This window comes from Propithecus coquereli, unplaced genomic scaffold, assembly GCF_000956105.1.
Source record: "Propithecus coquereli isolate 6110/MARCELLA unplaced genomic scaffold, Pcoq_1.0 Scaffold44, whole genome shotgun sequence".
NCBI lineage: Eukaryota > Metazoa > Chordata > Mammalia > Primates > Indriidae > Propithecus > Propithecus coquereli.
In genome coordinates, this window is record NW_012150174.1 from 5,424,845 (window position 1) to 5,443,846 (window position 19,002).

Below are 19,002 nucleotides of genomic sequence, written 5' to 3' on the forward strand. Positions count from 1 at the left end.
AAATGGTATAGATTTTTTCATAAGCTATTAAACTTTTTAAACTTTTTTTTTTTTTTGAGACAGAGTCTTACTCTGTTGCCTGGGCTAGAGTGCAGTATCATCATCGTAGCTCACTGCATTCTCAAACTCCTAGGCTCAAGTGATCCTCCTGCCTGAGACTCCCAAGTGGCTGAGACTAAAGGTGCACGCCACCATGCCTGCTAATGTTTTCTGTTTTTGGCAGAGACAGGTTCTCACTCTTGCTCAGGCTGGTCTGGAACTCCTAGCCTCAAGCAATCCTTCCTCAGTCTCGCAGAGTGCTAGGATTATAGGCATGAGCCACCGTGCCTGGCCTTTTTAAAAATTATTATGGCTACTTTTTAGTTACATATCTTTATAGAGTACATGTGAGGATTTGACACAGGCATACAATGTGAATCGAATCAGGATAATTGGGGTATCCATCACCTCAGGCATTTATCATTTCTTTGTGTTAGGAACATTGCAGTTCCACTCTGTTATTTATTTTAAAGCATACTCTCAGTGATGATTGTAGTCACTTTGTTGTGCTATCAACTGTTGTTCATTCTATCTGATTATCTAACTATATCTTTGCACCCATTAACCATCCCCACTTTATCCCCCATCCCCACCACGCTTTTCAGCCTCTGGTAACCATTCTGCTCTCTGTCTCATAAGATCAATTGTTTTTAGTATTTAGCTCCCACGTATGAGTGAGAACATGCAAGATTTGTCTTTCTGTGCTTGGCTTATTTCATGTAACATAATGTTCTCCAGTTCCATCCATGTTGCAAATGGTAGGATTCCATTCTTTTTTGTGCCTATTCAATATTCCCTTGTTGTACATGTACCACAATTTCTTTACTCATCCATTGATGGACACTCAGGTTGATACCAAATCTTGACTATTGTGAATAGTGCTACAGTAAACATGGGAATGCAGATATCTTTTCAATATACCGAATTCCCCTCCTTTGGATATATGCCCAGCAGTGGATTGCTGGGTTATATGGTAGTTCTATTTTTAGTTTTTTTGAGGAGCTTCTATACCATTCTCCATAGTGGTTGCACTCATTTACTTTCCCATCAACAGTGTGCAAGGGTTCCCCTTTCTCCACATCCTTACCAGCATTCATTATTGCCTGTCTTTTTGATAAAAGCAATTTTAACTGGGGTGAGATGATACCTCATTATAATTTTGATTTGCATTTCTCTGATGAGTAGTGATGTTTAGCATTTCATATACATGTTGGCCATTTGTCTTTTGAGAAATGTCTATTCAGTTCCTTTGCCCATTTTTTAATCAGATTGATTTTTTTCCTGTTGAGTTGTTGGACCTCCTTATGTATTCTAGCTATTAGTCCCTTTGTCAGATGTGGTTTGTAAATATTTTCTCCCATTCTGTGGGTTGTCTCTTCACTTTGTTGATTGTTTCCTTTGCTATACAGAAGCTTTTTAGCTTGATGTGGTCCCATTTATCCAATTTTGCTTTGGTTGCCTGTGCTTGGGGGTATTGTTCAAGAAGTCCTGTGCAGACCAAAGTTCCCAAAGCATTTCCCCAATGTTTTCTTTTAGTAGTTTCATAGTTTCAGGTCTTAGATTCAAGTTTTTAAATCCATTTGATTTAACTTTTATATATGGTGAGAGATAAGGATCTAGTTTCATTCTTTTGCATATAGATACCCTGTTTTTCCAGCACCACTGTCCTTTCCCCACTGTATATTGTTGGCACCTTTTTCAAAGATAAGTTCACCATTGATGTGTGGATTTATTTCTGGATTCTCTATTCTGTTCCATTGGTCTGTGTGTCTGTTTTTATGCCAGTACCATGCTGTTTTGGTTACTACAGCTCTGTAGTATAATTTGGAGTCAGGTAATATGATTCCTCCAGTTATGTTCTTTTTGCTCAGGATGGCTTTGGCTATTCTAGGTCTTTTGTGGTTCCATATAAATTTTATTTTTTGTATTTCTGTGAAGAATGTCATTCGTATTTTCATGGGGATTGCATTAAATCTGTAGATTGCTTTGGGTAGTATGGATATTTTGATAATATTGATTCTTCCAATCCATGAGCATAGAATATCTTTTCTTTTTTTTATGTGTCCTCTTTAACTTCTTTCATCATCAGTGTCTTATAATTTTCATTATAGAGATCTTTCACTTTTTTGGTTAAAAACTTTTAAAATTTTTGTTACAAGTGGAGTTCTATCCTGCTGAACTTTCAGAAATTTACTAATTTGTGAAAAACAGTCAAAAACTAGAGCAAAAGAAGCCATCAGATAAGTGATACAATTTTATGCCTTTTGAACCAAATTTGTGTCCTTTACACTATCAAACAGATTAGGAAAGGAAAAAGAAAACTTTTGTTTTTTTAAAGTTCAGAGCGGGAGCTTTAGAACAAGTAGAGAAAAACCTGTTTAGGCTTAGTGAATACAACTTTAGCTACTTAGAAGTTTGCCTAATCTGGCTTATTTCTATAGTTATTGCTAGCAGCTACTGTCATTTCTCCTGATGCTTTGTTTTTGTCATCCTCACAGACATAAAAACTGAAGGTTTCCCCAGATTGATACTCACGCATCCTTTAACGTTTATTTCTTGATTCGATACGGCACTCACTTCATTTATATCTATTTATTTATTGATATGGCACAAACCAGTTATTTTTTCCATAGGTGAGAGGAGGTAAAAACCTTTGAAAGATACATAAGAAATTTGTTGTAAACATAAATACTGACTGTCACGGGGTGAATTTGTCAATAACTCACTGTATTCTCAGTCCAAATAATGATATTCTCTTCTGCAATATACAAAAATACCACATTAATCTAGTAATATATAGAGTTTGGGGCTTGAAATGACTTTTTATCTACCTAGTATAATTCTTCTGACGCTTAACTCTACCAAATGGTCATGCACAGTCTCTGTCTCTTTGGCAACAGGGAACTCTTTATTTAATAGCCTAGCTCTAACTGTTAGAAATTTATTTCTCATAGTTAGGCCCAAATCTGGTTACTGGTAACTTCTACCCATTAGTTGTATTGTTTTCCTCCAGATAGTCCTGAGACTATTGAAGACTTGTCATCCTTCTTTGTCCTCCCCTCCCCCAGATATTTATTTATTTTTATGATCTAAACAGTTGTAGTAGCATTGTGCTTGTCTCATACTTCTGCCTTTGAATTTTGGATCCATAAGATTTTTAGTACTGTAAATTCTTCAGTATGAAAGATAATAGTGTGAAATTATAAATTGTTTTGCATAAAATACTTGTATTGCATATTTTTTATGCTCAGTAATAGTAAACTGGCATTTTATCTTGAACATGTCATCCTTAATTCTAAACAATGACTACTAACCTAGAACATTTTAATTTTCCTTTAGTTTTTCAGATGATATCTTAAGAAAAATTCTAAAGTTTTATAGCTTGTAGAAATATGAGATTTTGAAATTAATCCATTCCTTTAGTTCCCAATATTTTTGAGTATGGGGTCCCTCTTCTAATGTTAAGAAAAGGTCACATATTTGCCCTCTCCTCCCAATAGTGGTTGCCCTCCCCATTATAGTGGTTGTCCTCCCCATTATAGTGGTTATAACTTTGAGAAAATGCACACAAAATAGCTGAAAGTTATTTTGAATTCAGAAGTATTTATCTTAAGGGCATCTATTTACGTTTTGGAAAAATAGCTATGTTAGTGAAACACATGATTACTTGGTATGCCTATAGATTCATGAAGTCTACATTAACTCAGTTGGTTAGGGACCAGAAATCTAATCCAGTCCCTTCATACTGTATGTAAAGAATCCAAGGTTCAGGCTGGGCGCGGTGGCTCATGCCTGTAATCCTAGCACTCTGGGAGGCCGAGGCAGGAGGATTGCTTGAGCTCAGGAGTTCGAGACCAACCTGAGCAAGAGCGAGACCCCATCTCTACTAAAAATAAAAAGAAATTGGCCAAACAACTAAAAATAGAAAAAATTAGCCGGGCATTGTACAAGTGCCTGTAGTCCCTGCTACTTGGGAGGCTGGGGCAGGAGGATCACTTGAGCCCAGCAGTTTGAGGCTGCTGTGAGCTAGGCTGATGCCATGGCACTCTAGCCCAGGCAAGAGAGTGAGACTCTGTCTCAGAAAAAAAGAATCCAGTGTTCAGAGATAAATGACTTGCGCAAAGACATACAGCTTGTTTGTGTCGGAGCCACATGGAGAACCTTTGTCGCTTGAGTTTATACCTTTATTACCATTGCTGATAATAAAGTGGAAAAGTATATTTTACTTTGTTAATTGCTTTTAAAATTATGGGAGGAATTTTCTTTCAAAATAATTGTCCTTTTTAAAAATTTTTTTGGATCAGAAAAAGGAGATGTGAAGTCGAAAACTGAAGCTTTGAAGAAAGTAATCATTATGATTCTGAATGGTGAAAAGCTTCCTGGACTTCTGATGACCATCATTCGTTTTGTGCTACCTCTTCAGGATCATACCATCAAAAAATTACTACTGGTATTTTGGGAAATTGTCCCTAAAACAACTCCAGATGGGAGACTTTTACATGAAATGATTCTCGTATGTGATGCATACAGAAAGGTAAACCAAATAATAATTATTTCTGAATATTGCTTTGATTTCAAATAATTGTAAAATTGATGAAATGGGCTTTGTTTTAGTTTTCAAAATTAAGTCTTCAGTGAGATGTAAATTGTAGATATTTGGAATTGAAGTTGTAAAGAGTTATTGTAAAAAGTTGTATTGTTTCTTTTTCAGACATACTGTGTATTTTATGTATATGCGTTATTAATAAACAGTGATACATGTATAAGACATTGATGAGATAGGTAAAAATTGCTTTAATCAACAGGAATCTGATGGAAATTGCCTGATAATACAGGTTTTTTGCACAAACTTAATTTGATCTTTTTCCATCAGAAAGTTTTGCATTTAAAAAATTTTTTTGTGAAAAGCTGAGAGTCAACATTTCATATTTAAATTTTTATATCAGGATCTTCAACATCCTAATGAATTTATTCGAGGGTCTACTCTTCGTTTTCTTTGCAAATTAAAAGAAGCAGAATTGCTAGAACCTTTAATGCCAGCCATCCGTGCTTGTTTGGAGCATCGACACAGCTATGTTAGAAGAAATGCTGTTTTGGCCATCTATACTATCTATAGGTAAATAAAGATATGCCTTTGGCTTATTTCTGTAAGAACTGTTTAGTCTTTTAGACTAAAGGTTCCCAAGTGGTTGCTTGAAGACTGTATATAGCTTGCAGATATATTTTGTTTGACTAGCAAGTTTATTTTTCCTTATTATTGTTAAGTCGTCAACATTAAAAAGTCAAAATATTTGGCAACACTGGCCCTACTTTCTTCATTGCCACAAGCTGCCGAAATTGAATGACAATAGCCCCCTTTAAATACAGTTCATTCTCCACTGTAATAATCCAGCACACTTTATTTATTTACTTGCTTACACCCTGTAGGCTTTAAGTTTTTCACCTTATTTTGGAATTCTCTCTTTGTGGAATGTGGATTTTGTCTTTTTACCCTTAGAGGCTTTGAAGAGGGAACTATTTTAATGACAAGGGATACAATTCTGAACTGATTGGGACTGTTCTTGTTGAAGATTTTGGACTTTAAAAACAATTTAAAGAACCAGTTAGATGAAGCTATCCTGCTTGGTTTTTATAATCACTAGTGTCAGTCATTTAGAAGTAGAATGTAATTTTTACAAGCATCTTTGTACTTTAATATATTTCTTGATTGAGAAATAATTTCACAGTTGTCTTACTATTAGATTTTATCTGTCAAGGAAAGTGGTATTCTGGTTAATAATGTAGTTGAGTTCTTTGTTACCATAGAGACTACACAAAATTCAGAATTTAAACAATAGCGTACACACAAAAATTATGACAATTATAAGACAGTTGGAAATTTGAACACTGATATTAAAGAATTATTTTTTAAGGTGGGATAACGGAATTATGATTCGTTTCAAAAGTAAAAAGTCCTTAATTTTAGAGAGGCATACTGATAGATTCACAGAAGTAATAGTTGTCTAGAATTTGCTTCAAAATAATATGAAAGGAGAGGAAGTGGGCGAGTGTATAAGTGAAACAGAACTGGCCGTGAATTAATAATTGTTGAAGTTAGGTGATGGTTTTTATTCAGCTAGTTCATTATTCTCTGTACTACAAATATTTTAAATTTCTAAAATGAGAAATAAATTAGTAAGTAAATAAGTTAGTAAATGTAGTATACAACTAATAAAATTGGAAGAACTGTATTTTTTTCTCTGTTAATTCTTAATGTGTTGATATTATATTTCTAAAATGTCTGAAAGACAATCATTAGAGACATTTCAGATAGCATGTTGAATAAATCAGCTTTTTCGGATTTGAACTAGAAAATATATAATTTGATAACTTAATAGATGAAGGTGTAATCTTGGGATTCCTTCCCCTAATTCTAATTGATTTAAAGTTTCAAAAAGCAAAATAATCATTTATGTTATAAAGTTTGATTAAGTGTAATTGTGGTATTATCCAGTGTTACTAAAATACGAAAGGTTTTTATTAAATATGGATGTTACCTGTTTTATTTAAAGAAATTTTGAACATCTTATACCTGATGCCCCTGAACTGATACATGATTTTCTGGTGAATGAGAAGGATGCAAGTTGCAAAAGGAATGCATTTATGATGCTAATTCATGCAGATCAGGTGAAGTACTTTTTAGAAAATAGTTTATGACTGTATTTAAATGAATTACATAAGCCTAATCATATTTATGGTTATTTTGTTTATAGTGCACAGGGTTTGTATATTTTGATTCTTTTAGATTTTTGGACTTAATGTGTATAAAAATACCTTTTTTTCTTGACCCTTCTCCAAAATTCTACTTATGTATATGTTCTTTCTTTTTAAGTAAACATAAAAGAAGCATTTTATAACCACTACCTTATAGCTTTTAAAAATCAAAATTATTATGGCTATATTCTATGGTACTTTACTTCGGGGCTTTGATTGCCTGTTTTTCCTTATGTTTGTTGATGTAGATCTAAAATTATTTGGGCTGGGCATGATGGCTCACACCTGTAATATTAGCACCCTGGGAGGCCAAGGTGGGAGTATTGCTTGAGCTCAGGAGTTTGAGACCAGCCTCAGCAAGAACAAGACCCCATCTCTATTAAAAATAGAAAAATTAGCCAGGCATGGTGGCGCATGCCTGTAATCCCAGCTATCCAGGAGGCTGAGGCAAGAGGATCTCTTGAGCCCAGGAGTTTGAGATTGCAATGAGCTACAATGACACCACTGCACTCTACCCAGGAAGACAGTGAGACTCTGTCTCAAGAACAAAAAACAAACAAATAAATAAGATTATTTAATAGAGAAAAATAGTAGCTTTGCTTAGGGTCTCCACCTTTAACCATATCTGTGGAAGTAGGATAGCCTAATAAGGATACACATTTGTTATTTTCTGATATTTTGATAGCAGCCATCCTGATTGGTGTGAGATGATATTAGATAGTGTCATTGTATCTTCCTAGTATCTTTCTGATAAGATTATTAGAAAGCAGCTTATATGGGCCACTATGTTTTATCCTCTTGTAGACCTTGTGACTGGCTTATTTCACTTAGCTTAAATGTTTTCATGGTTCATGCATGTTTTACCATGTATTATTCAGCCTTCCTTTTTAAAGCTGAATAATATTGCATTATAAATATATACCGCATTTTGTTTATTCATTCATCTATTGGTGGACACTTGGGTTGCTTTAACTATTACAAATGATGCTGCTGTGAACATAAGTGCACAGATATCTGTTCAAGATCTTGCTTTCAGTTCTTTTGGGTATATACCCAGAAGTAGAATTGCTGGATCATATGGCAATTCTATTTTTAATTTTTTGAGTAGCTGCCTTATGTTTTCCATAGCACCTGTACCAGTGTACATTTTCACCAGCAGAGCACAAAGGTTCCAATTTCTCCACGTCCTTGCCAACACTTGTTATTTTCTGATATTTTGATAGTGGCCATCCCGATCAGTGTGAGATGACACTAGATACTATCATTTTATCTTCCTAAATAAAATTATGAGAAAGCAACTTATATGGGCCACTATGTTTGAGCCTCTTGGAGAATTGGTTTTACTGACTTGTGCTTTTGGTATTATGTTGTTTACCTATATTAAGGTATAAATCAGAAATAGTTCAATAAAGTTTACTGATATTTTTACTGGAGAGATGCTGTTGAGGCCATAGTTATATCACAGTGTCTGAAATATGAGGACCCATAGATTTTTCTTTTAGGAATAGTAATAGGAATGACTATACTTCCCAGTAGCTGGCTTCTTTTGATTGTATGTATACCCCGAATTATATAACAGTGTTTTTCTCTTTGGTTTAGCTGCTAGAAAATTAGACCCTACATTTGTGACTCATTCTTAGAAAATGTATTTGACTTTATGTCTTAGACTTTATGTTAACTTCTTCATTCTTGGTTTCTTCATTTTTTTCTCCAGTTAATTTCTCTTTGCCCTGATTTTCTCATTTGTTTCATATTTGGTTGTAATGTATGTGGTTTTTTTTAAGTTGCATTAAGTCTTTGTATTGACTGAAGTGGAGTATGATAAATACATTCTTATTTTAGGATCGAGCTTTGGATTACCTAAGTACTTGTATTGATCAAGTTCAAACATTTGGAGACATTCTGCAGTTGGTTATTGTTGAACTAATTTATAAGGTAAGAATAATAATCTATGATGGTTAAAATACATGGATCTGCTTTTGGTTAGCAGTTACTCTGCACAAAATAAACTCAGCAGTTTAAGACAAGGTATATACGCTGGCATGCTACGTAATTGCTAGGATAATATAATTTTTAATGGTAGAAATATTTTATAGTGTGGTCTATTAAAGCTTTTTTTCTTTTTCCTTTGGTTCATTGTGTTTTCCAAGTAGAGTACTTGCTTTCTTCCTTTCTAAACCTCTGTAAGCAGTTCTATAAAAATTCATGGCTTGAGCCAGTACAGCTGCAGAGAAATCATGGTGAACTGCCCAGTCACTGAATAGATTATGAATTAGCCTTTGGAATAAAATTCAAGATTTTCTTGAGTATACACCAGACTACTTTAGAAATCTAAAAACAAACAAAAAAGCCTTAAATACTTTTTATGTTCCCTGTTTGTAAAAGAGAATAGAGAAACTTAAAATATATTAATATGACATTGCAGGCCATTGACAGGAAGTCTAAAGCCAGCTAAAAATTTAAATGAAGTACTTAATTGGCAACACTTTATCTTTTGAAAGAGTTGATTGCTTCTTAATGTTCTGATAAAAGGTGCAGTAAGATCCAACTTTGCTATTGATGTTGTTAGAGGTCAACAAAAATATAGATCAAGAATAGCTTTATTAAACAGAATGATATGGGCCAGATGTGGTGGCTCACACCTGTCATCCAAGCACTTTGGGAGGCCGACATGGGAGGATCACTTGAGCAACAGAGTTCAGGACCAGTTTGGTCAACATAGAGAGACGCCCCAACGCACGCACACACACATACACACACACGCAAAAAAAATTAGCTGAGTGTAGTGACATGTGCCTGTATTCCTAGTCCCAGCTACTCGGGAGGCTGACGTAGGAGGATCAGCCTGGACAACACAGTGAGGCCCCATCTGTTAAAAAATAAATAAATACATAAGTAAATAGATAGAAAGAATGATATGGACAAAACATACCGTGGCAGACACTGCTGATTATAGCTGTCTTTGCTTCTCCAGGAAAGGTGTTCTCTGAACACCAGGGTACCAATCATTTGGAATTGCCATTTAAGATGAAACCAAGACTGTAAATATATAGTTACTTCTAATTCATGCGTATGGTTTAGGAGATACCCCTGAGGTTCTCAAAAATAGGAGTTCTCTGCTATCTGGTGATGACAGAGTACGGTCCAAGTTATAGTAAGAGGGAATAGTTTTTTAAGTCATGCCCAAGTAACAGAGATTTGACTATATGTATTTTAGGAAAATCTAATATAAATACTAACTTCAAAAGAGAAACAAATGAGGGACATTTTGTTTGCCAAGTAAAGGTATTGGGATGCATTTAGAACAGGATAGAAATTTAGTTTAGTTTCCTCTCCAAGATCAAATATAGTCCCAAATAATAGGAAGTAATACTTCAGAAAAAAGTGTTATTTTTCTTGCTTGAAGAACTGGCATTTTCCTTTTATCAACTATTTAGATTTATATCGTCCATCATGTTTTTCTTTTTGACATGGCATCCAGAATAAAAATTTAGGACCAAACTTAATATCCTATCACAGTATCCATATTAGTGCCGTAGGTTAATGTGTCCTTGCTTTTGTTACTGTACATTTTCTTTTTTATCTGTATGTAGTATGCATATCTTTTACTATAAGCCATCTGAAAACCTTTTGTGAAGCAATAAAAATATAAATTATGGTAGAATGAATAAATGGAAGAGTAGCTGTAACAATAATTTGAAATAAAATTGTTTCTTTCTGAAATTATCAGTGTGGTGTCATGATGTCTCACCCCATGTTGGCCAACACTTTTCATAAGTTCTTGTAAAACTATTCTTAGCTTTCAAATTAAGACAACTAGCATCCCTTAAGCTGATGTCCATGAAAAAATTCCATTTGAAAGCAAGTGTCCCTGACATCAGTTGAAATCTAAATGCTTTCTTCTCCAGGTCTGTCATGCTAATCCATCAGAAAGAGCTCGTTTCATTCGCTGCATCTATAACTTATTACAGTCATCTAGCCCTGCTGTAAAATATGAAGCTGCTGGGACATTAGTGACACTCTCTAGTGCACCAACTGCAATTAAGGTACTTATTGCATGTTTCTTTGGGGGCCAGATTAGATGACGCCTTCTTATTACTCATGATTTAGTGACATTGCAATTCACTGTGTGGTTACATGGCGTAAAGAGAACAACTACCAAATTTTATAAAAGTTTTTGATTCCTTACGTAATCCAACTTCTTTTTTCCTTTCTGCTTTCATACACATAGAGAAAGAGAGAGAGTAACAGTACAGTTGACCCTTGAACAACATGGGTTCGAACTGTGCAGGATTTCTGTCTCTGCCACCCCTGAGATAGCAAGACCAACCCCTCCTCTTCCTCTTTCTCCTCCTCCTCTGCCTACTCAATGTGAAGAGGATGAGGATGAAGACCTTTATGATGATACACTTCCTCTTAATGAATAGTAAATACATTTTCTCTTCCTTATGATCTTCTTAAATAACATTTTCTTTCTCTAGCTTACTTTAAGAATACAGTATATAGGGGCCGGGCACGGTGGCTCATGCCTGTAATCCTAGCACTCTGGGAGGCCGAGGCGGGCAGATTGTTTGAGCTCAGGAGTTCGAAACCAGCCTGAGCAAGAGCAAGACCCCGTCTCTACTAAAAAAAAAATAGAAAGAAATCATCTGGATAACTAAAAATATATAGAAAAAAAATGAGCTGGGCATGGTGGTACATGCCTGTAGTCACAGTTACTCAGGAGGCTGAGGCAGTAGGATTGCTTGAGCCTAGGAGTTTGAGGTTGCTGTGAGCTAGGCTAACGCCACGGCACTCACTCTAGCCAGGGCAACAGAGTGAGACTCTGTTTCAAAAAAAAAAGTATATAGTACATATGCAAAACATGTTTTTATCAACTGTATATGTTATTGGTAAGGCTTCAGGTCAACAGTATCCTATCAGTATTTAAGTTTTGGGGGAGTCAAAAGTTATACATGGATTTTTGACCATGCGGGGGGTCAGTGCCCCAACTCCTGCATTGTTTTGAGTATCAACTGTATCTCTAGTTTCTGGAGAACGATACTCGTGTTTTAAGATCTCTCACCATATTTTATTTACGTTAAAAACGGGATCTGGGAATATGAGACTTGGATCCTAAGTGATAGATCCTAAAAAGTTCCAGTAAGTGTTTTCAATAATAGAATATTATTTCTCATCTTTATCAATACTGTATCAGGAACCTCCAATATATTCAGAGAATCAATTGTTCTAGAAAGCCAGATTATATATATGAGAGAATATACTGCTTACCCACCAATATTTAAAATGTTTTTTAATTTTTTATTTTGAAATAATTTTAAACTTACAGAAAAATTGCAAAAATAGGACAAAATTCTCATGTACTCTTCACCCTGCTATGCAAAATGTTCACATCTTGCGTAACCATTGTATAATATAATTGTCAAAAACTAAGAAACTAATGTTGGAACAGAACTGTTAATTAAACCGTGGGCTTTATTCATATTTTGCCAGTTTTCCACCGATGTCCTTTTTCTGTTCCAGGATCCAATCTAGGATCCCACATTGCATTTGGTTGTCATATCTTCATCTCCTCCAATCTGTAATAATTCCTCAGTCTTTCTTTTTTTCATGACCTCAACATATTTGAAGAATACTGGTCAGCTTTTTTGTAAAATATGCCTCAATTCATAGTCTGATATTTTTTCATAGTTAGATTGAGGTTATACATTTTTGGAGATAGTACCACAGAAGTGATGTGTCCTCAGTTTATGATATCAAGGAGTACATGATGTCTATGTATAATATTTTATTCTGGTGATGTTAACCTTGATCAGTCAGTGAAGGTGGTGTCTGCCAGATTTCATTGTTATGATTTCTCCCATTGTAACCAATAAATATTCTGGGGGAGATACTTTCAGACTATATTGTACCTTGAATTCACACCTACTTATTTTAGCATCTGTCAGTGGATTTTCTCTGCAACAGTTATTACTCTGGTATTCTAATGGTAATTTTCTATTTCCCTCCTTCTGTACTTACTAACTGGAATTCTTATGCAAGGAAGAGCTGTCCTTTCTCTTCCCTCCCTTTCTTTTCTTTCTTTGTATCAGCATGGATATTTTACTCTATTAATCATAATCCAGTATTATCATTATTTATTATGTTGGTCAGATTGTTCCAGCTTTGCCTATTGAGCGCTCTTTCAAATTTGTTCGTTTGTCCTTTGCTTTTAAACTTTATCATTCTAAAGTATTTTATACATTTTTGTCTTATTAATAATTGTTTTAAATATATAATAAAATATATTAATGACTTAAGGTCTTTATGGTCTCATTTTTACTATAGTGTAGCGCAATGAGTTAGATTTTGCCCCTGAGCAGAAAATGCTTAATAGCTATATTTTTGGGGATTCTCTACTTGCTTTTTTCTGCCTTGCTCCTTCGTTTCAAACCTTAATTTTTGGCTGTTAATAATTATTTTCGTCTGTAGCAGCCCCTTTCCATTCTTTTGATTTGTAATACTTCTAATCTTTTGTAAGTTTGAAAAATAACAAGGTTTGTTAGTATTTAGGGAATAGAGGGACACATTTCCTCTGAACAAAATGTATAAACTCTAGAGCAGGAATTAAGGAGTATATTTTGGTTTCATGGGGACTTTTTTTTTCTTATTTTCAGATTCTAAGTTTATAATAGATGAATGACTTCTAAAAATTATTCCTTTTTTATATAGGCTGCTGCTCAATGTTACATTGATTTAATTATTAAGGAGAGTGACAATAATGTAAAGCTCATAGTTTTGGATCGCTTGATAGAATTAAAAGAACATCCTGCCCATGAACGAGTACTACAGGTGAGTGTTATCTGAAAGAGAGAGATCCTAAATAAAATATTTTTGAAATTTAGATTATTCCCAAGCCTTGCCATTTTGGTTAACTTAAATGCTGGAAGACTGGGCAATTTAAATTTTGGTTCTTTAAAGTATAATACTTGAATCACCATAGGCTTTTTGGGTATTATGTTTGCTGTAAAAAAAAAATTTCTAAAATTAATTAATATGTTATCTTGTATCTTTTATCTTTGTAGTATACTATTAGCAATAGTGATATATTCATTTTAATTCAAATATAATTTGCATTTCATGGAAAATAATTATACCAGTTGATGGAGAATAAAAAATGATCAGATTCTAGAAAATTATCAGCATACCTATTTAATCCATGAGAATGATGATGATTATAAAAATAAAGCCCCATGGCAGCTAAATGCAATGCTGATCTTAGATCAGATCAACAACAACACCAAATTGCTATAAAAGTCATTATTGGGACAGTTTGGGAAATGTGAATGTAGTCTGTATGTTAGTTATTAATAGTATTGATCCATATTAAATTCTCTGAATTTGATAATTGTAATGTTATTATATCATGTCTGGGAAAAGTCTGGGTGTTGCTGTAAGAGTTATCCTTGGGAGCTGTACACTAAAATGTTTAGCAAAGTAGAGAAAGTATGATAAAGCAAATGTGGCAAAATATTAACAATTGGTTAATGTAGGTATACAGAATTCACACTTAGAACTTTTAGAACTTTTTTATTAGTTTGGAATTTTTGAAAAAGAAAATTTTAAAGAAATAAAATCATTTATGCATTAGAGTTTTACTATATTTTAAAACATTTAACTGCCGTAGATTTTTAAAAGTATGCGTTTTTGAAATATTACTTTTTCCTACAGAGCCAAATATTATTATCACACTTAACAGAATTGTTAATAATTTTAGTATTATCTAATACCAAGTCCGGATTCAGATTTTCTCAGTTATCCCAGAAACCCCCTTTTTGTTTGGTTTGTCCAGTTCTTGACCATACCTTATATCTAGTTGTTATGTCCTTTCCATCTCTTAATTTTGAACAGTATTTTTTTTCATGACACTGACTTGTTGAAGAGACCAGATCCATTGCCCTGTAAAAATGTCTCTCCTTCTGAATGTGTCATAACTTTCTTGTGGTGTCATTTAGCTCTGGGGATTTCTGTTATTTTCCCTAAACTGTAAGTTGGATCTAAAGCTCAATAGAGTCAAAATAAACATTTTCAGTTTGAATGTGTCACATATGTTATGTCACATGTGATATTACTTCATATTGTATGGTATCAGGAGGCCCAAAATATCTATTCATTCTCCCACTAATGATTTTATTATTAAGGTGATGATGGACAGAGCCTGCCATTTTGAAGTAAAGATTTTCTTCTTATGACCAGAAAGATTATTGTTAATTCTTGATTTTTTTGCTCTTTTTTAGGATCTGGTTATGGACATCCTAAGAGTATTGAGCACACCAGACTTAGAAGTGCGGAAGAAAACTCTGCAGTTAGCACTGGATCTTGTCTCTTCTAGGAATGTTGAAGAGGTAAAACAAAACTCTGACAGCACTTTGTAAGCTGTGAGGCCAAGTATGGATGTAATTCTCACTTACTTTTACTTTGTTCTATAGCTGGTTATTGTCCTGAAGAAGGAAGTGATAAAAACAAATAATGTGTCTGAGCATGAAGATACTGACAAATACAGACAACTCCTTGTGCGAACATTGCATTCCTGTTCTGTCCGATTTCCGGATATGGCTGCAAATGTTATTCCTGTGGTATGTAATTCTGATGACTTTAATTTTGAAATTCTTAAAAAGAATTTTTTTTAAAATTCTACTTATTCAGCAGTTAAACTCAAGAAATCTCAACTGTCTGGAACCTCTAAATCTCATGGTCAGAGGCATCTTTATATCCACCCTTAAGCTCAAAAGACTAAAGACTCTGACTTCTTTCTCTTACATCTTAATCAAAACAACAAACAAAAATATAGTGACAAAAAATAGCTCTGCATATTATTTTAGTTGATGTTTGTTACAATTTCCTAACATAAAATTATATTGTGTATATATGTCGTTCAGTAAGGTAAGTAAATATTTATTTCAGATAGCTTCAGCTCTTACAGTTAAAGGAATCATAGGAAAAATTGACGAGCCTAGAATATTTTGCTTTCTGTCACTATCAGATAAATGAGGTATGTTATTATGATTTGAAATTTGCCTTTGAGCTCTGATTTTTCTCTAAAATGATTTTACTTTTAGTTATAACTTAGGAGTATCCAATGAATTTATTTTGAGTTATAGATCTCTAGCTTTTCTTTTATAGTGAGTTTTGTAATAAACAGAAAAGCCATTGTGACTTTGTTTACATAATAGTACTTAAATCTCTCAATTACATTTTTATGTACTTGAAAATTATTAAGAATTACATTCTTTATAAATGTATTTATTTCTTGTTGTAGATAACTTTTTCCTGAAAATTATGTAATTGTTTGTTCTATTTCCCTTTTTTTTCATAAGTTAATGGAATTTCTCAGTGACAATAATGAAGCAGCAGCTGCCGATGTCTTGGAATTTGTTCGTGAAGCCATTCAGCGCTTTGATAACCTGAGAATGCTTATTGTTGAGAAGATGCTTGAAGTCTTTCATGCCATTAAATCTGTCAAGTAGGTTTAAAATACATCTGAATATAAGGTCAAGTAAACATTTTATCAGTTTCTATCTTTAAAGGGTCAGTTGAAAATATTAATATGATGGAGAAATGACTTAATCAAACCAAATAAGACAAATTAAGCATGACAACAAACATCACTCCACCCCCATGCTCAGCTAATCTATAATCTATGGGCAGAAAAAAATTTTTAGGAGGGGTTTGGGTAGGTTTCTCTAGTCTGATTTCCTCTAAAACATTGTGAATCTTAAAATGACTAAAGACCATATTTTTAAATGGGATCACTTTGTGGATGTCATTATTATTTACATCCCCCTTTCACATTTATTGAAGTGAAAAATTGAAAATGCAGCCTAGATCTAACGTTGTGTGTTTCCCTTCAGAGAGCCTTTGCTAATAAGAAAGATTGTTGCATTCAAATTTTGCTTCATTTGAAGCAGCTGATGGATAGACTATAATAGACTTGCAGTGTGTCTGTTTCGATAGGAAGGAAAGGACCACTATAAAATTGTTTATATGATGTGAAAATATATTGATATTTATGGAAGTAAGCAAGATTTGCTTCTTTTTTTTTTTTTTTTTTGAGACATAGTCTCACTCTGTTGCCCTGGCTAGAGTGAGTGCCATGGCGTTAGCCTAGCTCACAGCAACCTCAAACTCCTGGACTCAAGCGATCCTACTGCCTCACCCTCCCGAGTAACTGGGACTACAGGCATGCGCCACCATGCCCGGCTAATTTTTTCTATATATTTTTAGTTGTCCAGATCATTTCTTTCTATTTTTTTTAGTAGAGACTGGGTCTCGCTCTTGCTCAGGCTGGTCTCGAACTCCTGAGCTCAAACAATCCACCCACCTCGGCCTATTTGCTTTTTAAGTGAGGAAAAAAATTACATCAAGGATTTGGTTTTTGATAGCCATTATCTTTTACAGGTTCAATTTCGATAATTTTTTATGAAAAAAATCAATTAAAATCATAGGAAAAAGATGACTAAAGACTTTATTCAGTTTAACATTTTAAACTAGAGAATTGTTGCTTTCTTTATTTAAATAAAAGTAAAGAATAAAAATTTAAGTTTTTTTTTTTTCACTGAGACCTCGCACTTCTGTATCCATTGTTCTAAGTTTAGCACCTTGCCTCTTCTTTTCAATGACTATCAAAAAAATGAATTTTTACATTAAAATAATGTATTTCATAGTAGTAAGTGATAAAGCCAAATTTACCTTACCTCTATACTAAATGAATACTTTTCTGGGAAACGTGGTGTTTTATTTTTACCATTCCTGGGTTTACCAATTTTAGAATCTTCCTAATAATAAGAAGAACAATTATTTTCATTTTATTTTATTTTTTGTTGTTGTTTTTTATTTTTTTTTTTATTTCAGCATATTATGGGGGTACAGATGTTTAGGTTATGTATGTTGCCCTTGCCCCTCTCCCCCACTAAGTCCGAGTTTCAAGTATGTCCATCCTTTGGGTGGTGCACATTGCACTCTTTGTGTATGTAATTATATTCATTTTAATCCTTGTGATCTCTGGAGAGAATCAAAACTTAGTGTTCAATATATTCTTTCTGAAATGTTTATCCACAGTCCTATAGAACTTCAGAATCTTGTTTTCTTTCTTGAGCATAAATTCACAAAGAAAGATCTCTGCTTCAAGATTTATTTGCCAGGTTCACGATTCAGATCTTGTATTCTTTTTTCCCCCCCACCATGTGATACCTGTTCATTGTATTCTTGTCCTAGAATTTACCGAGGAGCATTATGGATCCTGGGAGAATACTGTAGTACCAAGGAAGACATTCAGAGTGTGATGACTGAAGTCCGCAGGTCCCTTGGCGAGGTATGTTTTACTTTAGTAAATCCTACTATGGTGGTTTTTTACATTAGGAAAATCTGACTTTCAAGTGGCAATTTGCTTTTGTGTTTTTATTTAGTAGTGTCTGGGCTAAAGAACACTGAAAGGTATATTTTAATTACCCAGATAATTAAGCCTCAGGAGCTGTGGAAAATTAGGGGAGCCCCCTCCCCTACCCCCTGTTGAGCCATAATACCTCTTTTTTTATTTATATTATTTACCCTTCTGGGTAAGATTTTGTGTGAACAAAATGTTCTATGCTTAAAAAAAAAAGAAAGTGTTTAAAATTCCGCTGTAGCCTATGTGTTCTAAAGGAAGAATGTCTTGGAACAAGTCTGACTTTAGAATATTTATGTACTAAAACTGTCAGTATTCCTCATCCAAGTGACATTATGGTGGAATAGAAAGTACATGAATCTTAAATTCAGCTGATTAGTAAAAAAACAAAAAAGAAGAAGAAAGTACATTGGACTGCTTGTCAGGAGACCTTAGTTCTAGTCTTGGCTCTGCCAATAATTAGTTCTGGGACCGCAAATATAAATTCCTTAACCTGACTGAATAATATCAGTATTTTCAACTATAAAATAAAGGAATAAAGGAATTGAAATAGGTAATGATTAAAAACTCTTATAGCTCTTAAATTAGATGATAGACTGGTATTAAGGAATAAATACATAGTAGCCATTTGGTTAATTGAAAAGGTAGTTAATGAAGTTATTTAAAAATAAGTCAGATTTAGAGGCTGGGCGTGGTGGCTCACGCCTGTAATCCTAGCACTCCGGGAGGCCGAGGCGTGTGGATCGCTCAAAGTCAGGAGTTTGAGACCAGCCTGAGCAAGAGCGAGA

The 19,002-nt window shown here is 34.0% G+C and overlaps 1 protein-coding gene across 2 annotated transcripts in view; it reads left to right on the top strand.

Moving 5' to 3' along the window:
* Window positions 1–19,002, top strand: part of COPB1 (coatomer protein complex, subunit beta 1) — a 57,551-nt gene that overhangs the window by 20,751 nt on the left and 17,798 nt on the right. For both annotated transcript variants that reach the window (XM_012654364.1, XM_012654365.1), the window contains 10 exons: window positions 4,344–4,573; window positions 4,986–5,155; window positions 6,591–6,705; window positions 8,635–8,727; window positions 10,701–10,838; window positions 13,504–13,623; window positions 15,069–15,176; window positions 15,261–15,407; window positions 16,149–16,294; window positions 18,046–18,142. In XM_012654364.1, coding sequence (XP_012509818.1) covers window positions 4,344–4,573; window positions 4,986–5,155; window positions 6,591–6,705; window positions 8,635–8,727; window positions 10,701–10,838; window positions 13,504–13,623; window positions 15,069–15,176; window positions 15,261–15,407; window positions 16,149–16,294; window positions 18,046–18,142 — 1,364 coding nt within the window. The remainder of the gene's footprint in view (window positions 1–4,343; window positions 4,574–4,985; window positions 5,156–6,590; window positions 6,706–8,634; window positions 8,728–10,700; window positions 10,839–13,503; window positions 13,624–15,068; window positions 15,177–15,260; window positions 15,408–16,148; window positions 16,295–18,045; window positions 18,143–19,002) is intronic.